This window comes from Bidens hawaiensis, unplaced genomic scaffold (assembly GCF_021521415.1).
Source record: "Bidens hawaiensis isolate Kalapana, Puna unplaced genomic scaffold, B.hawaiensis_p1.1 tig00017353_1, whole genome shotgun sequence".
Lineage (NCBI taxonomy): Eukaryota > Viridiplantae > Streptophyta > Magnoliopsida > Asterales > Asteraceae > Bidens > Bidens hawaiensis.
Window position 1 is genome coordinate 122,040 of NW_027492628.1, and position 7,538 is coordinate 129,577.

A 7,538-nucleotide genomic window follows, 5' to 3' on the forward strand; every position below is an offset into this window, starting at 1 on the left:
TCCACAAAATTCTTATCACATGCGTGGTTCGAACCCTGATACATCTCCATTGTCTCACATTTGCTAGCACTTACCGAATGAGCCCATACTCATTTATAAATTCTTAATTAAAAAGGTGAATAGGTTTTTGTTAATTGTTTGATGAATCTCTAAGTGGGCTGATTCAGAGTCACTAGTTATCCTTGGATCATTAACGTTTGTAACATTATTGGGCTTGAATAGAAGTAAGCAGGAGTGAGCCCTTGTTTGTGTCAATGCCAAATTGCCAATGGCGTCCATGAACACATTGTAATTTTCTTTAAATTAAAGATAGTCCACTTTAGCTTGAACATATTAAGTTTAAAATGGCCCAAAACTTCAGCCCATGTACCACACAGTATGGTCCACTGAATCAACCCACCCAAATTCTTGTTTGTTAATTTGTTTAGTTCCATTGCTGTTTTAATTAGTTTTGCTTGCAATGTCTTCTTGCTAACTTTTTTTGTTCACATAATGTAATCAGTTTCACTAGTCTTAACAAAGGCTTTTAATTTTGAGAAGAGTTACAAGAATTTTATTTATACAATTTTGTAAATAAATGTTAACTTTAACTCACAATATGAATCCTATAATCTAAAACCAAAATTGTAACTTTAACTCACAATATGAATCCACTCACAATGTAAAATTGTGAATATAAGATTACAAATGTTATGATTCCACATACAATTCACTGAATCAACGCCTATAAAAAGTATTTCTCACGGATCCTGATCCGCATCATACACACATATAAATATATACCGAGCAAAAACAACCTACCAACGTTCATCATTAATCATCAGGGATTAGTCCTCATCTCACCACCACAGGCCGTTGGATTTCGTCTTTTCCACCTATAACTTACAAGCTACAATCGCTCTCTCGCTTAGCTCTTGAGTGAATATTAGTCTAGATACCTAACTGTGACACTGTATTAGACTAGAGGGTAAGATATATAATCTCTCTATATATATTGACACATCATAAGACATAAGTAACACTAAAAATCATCATAATACAATACACATATAAATATTCTTTTTGCTCTGATTAACAATGACGTACATTGATTCGGTACCCAAAAAAAAAAAGATTGAGTTGTTTGTCAACTTTATAAAATTAGTTCAAGTTGGATCATGGGATGATTCCACACAAAAGGAGTGGTCTATAAAAAAGATATGGTTATGATCTGATTTCCCTTTATTATTACATTATATTTTTATGTATAACCTTTCAAATAGTCTATTTGATTTTTATACATTCTATCATTCTCTTGTAGCTTTAAGACATTAGTAGAACGTAGAGTGCATATTACCTAGATAATAAGTTGTGACATTTGATACATGTGTGTTGCTTCTTCTGTTTAGCATCTAACACGCAAGGATATAAATCTATAATATTTTAGCATTCGGTTCCAACGATTGTTTCACCAACTCCCTTTATCGACCGTTGGCACTACCCCATTGACCTCACCTATGTGCTCCTCCTTATTCAATACATGAACCACGGTGGTCAAGTGCCATTCACCTGCTGGTTCAAATACTATCTCTTGAAGCTCATTTCAGCAAGGGTTATGTTGCGAGACCTAGATCTTTTCACTTATCAGTTAACCTATAATTTTGAAAGTTATGGGAGGTGATCCATATATTTCATAGTTAACCATAACTTGTATTTTCTTATGAACTTATATACCAAGTGTATTGATCTGTAGGTGACACCCAAAATGATTTGATGTAATGCTTGAGAGAGATGGTTTACATGGTTATCTACATGAGTCCTTTTTATATGATGTCAAAAAGATGTCCATTTGAGTTGAATGTTTACATGTGAACTGGTATAAATTTACAATGTAAACCAATATCTTAATCAATGTTAACTTCTAGTTTATTAAAAAAAACCTGAATGTTACTTTTAAATCGAAACAGAAGGCAAACGGGCAACAAACAGTGGCGCTAGCTCCTTTTGAATGTGACTTAGGGGCTGTTTGTTACATTTGAATGGAACCATTCAGATAAACATCTGATTCATTCAGACTTCAGAATGTCTGGTACTTTGGTTCCAAACAGAAAAACATCTGAATGGTTAAAATTAGGTCTGAATCATTCAGACTTGTTGTTGTTGCTGAATGGGACAGATGCTCATTCAGACCTGACTCATTCAGATCTGAATGAACCAAACAGCCCCTTAATGTTGACACATATGTAACATAGTTTTCCTATGATTTGTCTTATGCGCGATACTTCATTATGAAATCAGTGTAAACCGTAAAGTTGCATTGTGAAACAATATCCGAAAATACTATTCATATGTAAACTTACAATTAACCAACTTTTATTAAGACCTATTAAAAACACTAGGGTGAGGTTACTGTACAATAATTGCTTAAAATACGATAGGTACGCGACATGCTCAAAGGCAAAAAAACAAAAACGCTCAAAGGCAAAAATACTAAAACGCTCAGCCAAAAACCTAAAACGCTCAAAAACGGTTTCGTAAAGAAAAGTAAAAAATTGATCGATTAACGATCCAAACTGTTTATTTCGGTGAACCAATGATTAATTGGATATGTATTGACGATTTCGAGATCTTGTGATGTGATTTCATGGATCGATTTTATGAATATAAGTATTCTTGTACCTAATATACGTTAAGCAGATATTGTATTCTATTTTTTCTCAAAAACACTAATAGGTAGTTTTTACCAAATACAATGCAGAGGATAACATTACATAACCAACTGAGGTATTACAGTTAAAACGACAAATAAAAGAGTTGGGACTTAGATTACGCGTAACTTGTATGTTGCCGCGGAAACTGTGGGATTAAGAGCAAAACAAGCAGGACAACATAACTTTGAAGTTAATGTCTGGATTAATGGAGATTGTTGGTTACATACTTACATGTGCATCAACTATTTTTATGTTACTTTTGAGGTTTATAGGTTAGTAGTGAGGCCATGAGTAACCATAAGAATTCACAAGTCAAAAATATAAAAGTAACATAAATGTTGGTGTATTGTGCCTCATTATTCAAACAATAGATGTTGGAGCAAAGCACACAATATATTACAAAAGGATCATTAACAACGGTCCACGTCGTCAGTAAATTACTTTACACGTAAAACTATCCAGAAAACCAAAAGAGAAAATCAAAACCACGACAACGATGCTTTAACAACTCATACCCGACACGGTAAAAGTCGTACCTAAAGAGCTGTGTGGTAAAGTCAGGTATCAGTGTTATGGAACTATATTAACATGCGCGGTTTCCCGATCTCCCACTCTCTGCTCCAATCCAAAAAAGCAAGAATTTTGAAAAGCATCAAGGCTACTAGTTAGAATTCGGGTCAAACCACCAAGACTCTCGGTCAATATTAGATCATTGCTTTGGTATCTACACGGAGGCAAGTCCACTTCTAACGGTCCCAACGAGTCAGGCTGCAGTCACACAACATAAAATTAGTCCCAAATAATGTAACTGCAAAGTAGTCTAATAATCATAATTTAATGTTCAAAATGCATACCCAGTAAATATCAGTAAGAGCATGTAAATCTTTTGCAGATCCATCGTCGGGATTAGCATCAGTTTGACCTTCATCCATTGACTTAATTTCCGCAGGACAATCCTCCATAGGCTCATCTGTTTCAGGAAGTTTCTACATGGAACAAAGTACACATGATATCAAGATGCATTCGACAACATTTATAAATATATTATAAATTAAAACTAATATTCAGACCTCAGTGGCGGAGGTGTCGTGTTTGCAGTTCTCTTCAGAAGATTTCTCAGAAAGAACATTAGATTTACGAAACGTGAACGCGTCACATGTTTCTTCAGCATCCCAAATGGAAGAAGATGCGACAGTTGTCTGTAAACTCTGGACGCCATTATTATTATTTATTATTATTATTATTATTATTATTATTATTATTATTATTATTATTATTATTATTATTATTGCCGATGGCTTTATTTATGTGAGCAGCAATAGCAGCATCAAACGAATCGCAACTAAATGATAACTGAGAGACCGAAGGCCCAATGCTGACGTTCGCATTCTTTTTACTATTACTATTATTATTCATATTGTTGTTACTGTTATTATTATTATTATTATTTACATCCGATAGTAGATCGCTGATACTTGTGTTTGTAAGACTGTCCGCCCATTCAAAGACTGACACGGCACCTGCATTCTTACGAGATCCCGACTCCTGCAACTAGTATCAGTTACCAACATCAATAAAGTTTAAAACTTCGATATAATTTTCAGAAATTAGGATAAAAAAATGAACCTCGACACCATTTGTGTTGAATCTTTGAGCAGTAGCAAGTGGTTGAGGTTCTTGAGGTGGCATTGCAAACCAACCATACCTTCAAAACAAATTGCAATACATAAACGTCTTGTAACATGCACAAGTAGAATATGTACGAGGATAAAAACCTTAAACGAAAAACAGACGGGCTTCCAATTGCAGCATATACATCTGATGCGGTCAAAACTGAATCTTGAGTCCATTTCTGACAGATCATAGGATTTGAACTTTGTGTATTGTAAGGCAGAAGCATTAATTCTCCAGACGCTATGCTACAACTTCCCCATTTACGGTTTATATGTTCCAAAACTGATGATATTTTCTTTCGACAACTTAACGTGAGCTCCAAATGCGGGTTGTGATTATCCTAAAATATAACAGAATCAGATTCGGTTTCGCAAACATATTATTTGTTTCGCAAACCTGTTTACAATGTTCATAGTTTCATACCATTTCCAATGCTCTGCGTATGCTATCATTAACTGGGAAGAGTTGAAGTTTAAGTTTTGTCATAGGTTGTATGGCATTGGTGGTAAACATGGTTTGATGAAAAGGCGGGACAGGGGGGATAACTCTCGCCACGTCATCAACTAATCCATCCAAAGCTGTTTGCTCCAAATGTGCAGCAGCATCAGCCACTAACGACACGCCAGCTATCGCAGCCTTCTCCCATTTTTTATAAGCAGCTGTTGATGCGTTACCTTTATAAAACAACAGCAAAAGTTAAGTCATTGTATCATTCGTGCAGCCAAACAAATAATAATAAAAAATATATAAACATATGATCACCTGGTTTCTTCTTCTGTTTTGCTTGCTTAACAGGAGACGAGTCTCCTTTGCAGTTATTCTGATTTGATACACCGTTTGATGGTGTTACAGAACAGTTTTCTCCTTGTAAATGTCGTTTCTTTATATTCTTCTTTCGGTCTTTCAACAGTTGATGTTCCTTCATGGCAGAGAAAAATAAAGTTTCATTATTTAACATCCAAAACAATACACAAAATATATTAATATCGGGAATCAACTAACCAAGGTCTCCAAGAAAATCTTGAATCTTCGAGGCTTCAAGTGAAGCTTTGAGGCTTTACAGCTATACTTTTCAAGTAATGACCACCTGCAAAATAAATAATTTAAAGAAACAAGATTTGTGTGACGAAAGCCTACAAATACTATTATATTTATTTATGGTTACCATCGAAGCATGGCAGCATTTGTATCTTTGGAATTTTTGGCATCGAGAGAAAGTTCTGGGCCAAGCAATTTGTTCATACGCCTCACAAGACGATAATAATAGTGTCTAACTTGATCCTTGTTTTTACTCTGAACTCGAGAAGTTATTTTCTCAAAATTCTGCAACACATAAAACATAGGAATTCACCGTTAACGGTTACAATAAACATCAAAATAGGATAACATCAAGCAACATATACACCACGCGGAAACTTGCCTTGCCAACTTGTCGCAGAGCATTGAAGAAACTTTCTTCTTCTTGGCGTGTCCATGCAGCCCATTGCCGCGTTTGTTTCTTCGCTGAATTCAATGTATAAAAACAATTTGTTATAACAATAAACCACAAGATTAGGGCCGTCTAAACCGCTCGTCGCTCGAACTCGCTCGGAAAATGCTCGCTCGTTTTTTCGGTTCGATTGAAACGAGCCACTCTGCTCGGTTCGGTTTGTAAACGAGCCAAGCAATGAGCAAAGGTCTGCTCGGTTCGGTTCGGTTCGGCTCGAATATTTTTAATTTGTTTTATATATAATTATATATGAACAAATATATAAATATATAGACAAAACACATAAATATAAGTTTACAATTATTCTTACCCCTTAAAACTTGTCATATTCCGTCAATTTTACAGTTTTATTTGTTCGCTTCAAGTTTTTAGAATACTAGAAGTTTGTTTACATGATCATTATATCTCACTTCAAACTTATTTTTAATAAAAATTTACAATCTATTACACATTTGTCTAAAAACTACTAATTTATTTATAAAATATATTATTTACAACCTTCAAATTTGTGTCTCATTGCAAAATTTTAAAGTGAAAAAGAATTAAATAATGCTCGAAATCGCTCGATGTTCGATCGAAAAATGCTCGATTCGATTTTGGCTCGTTTTGGTTTTCGCTCGGTTCGAATTTCAGTCGTTCGGTTCGGTTCGGTTGTAAACGAGCCAAGCAACAAGCAAGCCTTCGCTCGGTTCGGCTCGTGAACATCCCTACAAAAGATACATAAATCAACTATCAAATTATTAATCAAGTACCTGGCTGATTAGGTGCAACACGAGGTGTTTCTGATGTAATCACATCCTTAATAAACACATTTTCAGGCGCATCCGGCGCGTCACGACACGTAACTTCCGACTCCATATTCATATAAAGATGTCAAGATTTTTTTATTAAACTTTTCATGACCCTCAACTAATTCAACCCTGTAAATATAATAAATAATTTATTAACTCAAAGAAATTAATACCAATTAATAAAATACAGCTAGGGCTAATTATATAACCAAATATACAACCTATATAACCAAAAGATGATCAAAATTTGGGGAAAATTAATAAAATCATCAATTTCAACTTAGATCCATCTTATATAATAACAATCATGCAAACCCAGATGCAGATTCACATAATTTAACTTAAATTGTTGAATTCACGCTAACATTACAATCGATTAATAATCCCCAAGATACGAACTTGAACTATATGATTACATGCAAACAAACCCAGTTGAAGAAATTGAATCTTTAAAGAATGAAAGGTAGCTTACCGGAGATAAAAGACCGGCGACGGTGGACGGTGCTGTTCAACCGACAAGACGAATTCCGATCAATAAAGAAAGTTTTAAACCGCGGTTATTAACGATAGTTTTACTTTTGGATATATTTGTTTTTGTATTCGGTGGATTATATTTTCTTTTGTTTATTTTCTTTTTATAGATATAATAATAATAATAATAAAGTTTGATAAAATAAAAGATTAAAGAGATAATTACGCGGGTGGTCCTTGTGGTATGTTTATGTTACGGTTTTGGGTGTTAAGTTTGATTTATTTCACTTTTGGTTATTATTGTTTAAACAGATAGTTAGGTGTAACAGTTTTGAGTTTTGGCCCTGGAATCGGATGGTCGATAAAGTTTATGTTGTTCTTGTATGAATGTTAAGGTAATCCAACCTTAACTTGCTTTTTATC

General features: G+C 34.3%; 1 protein-coding gene across 1 annotated transcript; it reads right to left on the minus strand.

Moving 5' to 3' along the window:
- Positions 1-3,064: 3,064 nt before the first annotated feature.
- Positions 3,065-7,275, minus strand: LOC143553712 (TSL-kinase interacting protein 1-like). The gene is made up of 13 exons (XM_077043646.1): positions 7,117-7,275; positions 6,606-6,773; positions 5,785-5,867; positions 5,530-5,687; positions 5,367-5,451; positions 5,127-5,283; positions 4,788-5,038; positions 4,466-4,704; positions 4,317-4,395; positions 3,965-4,235; positions 3,761-3,891; positions 3,545-3,676; positions 3,065-3,458 (listed from the first exon to the last, which is right to left on the minus strand). Exons 2-13 carry the CDS (start codon positions 6,715-6,717, stop codon positions 3,261-3,263), a joined length of 1,896 nt encoding a protein of 631 aa, XP_076899761.1. The 5' UTR covers positions 6,718-6,773; positions 7,117-7,275; the 3' UTR covers positions 3,065-3,260.
- Between the last annotated feature and the right edge of the window lie 263 nt (positions 7,276-7,538).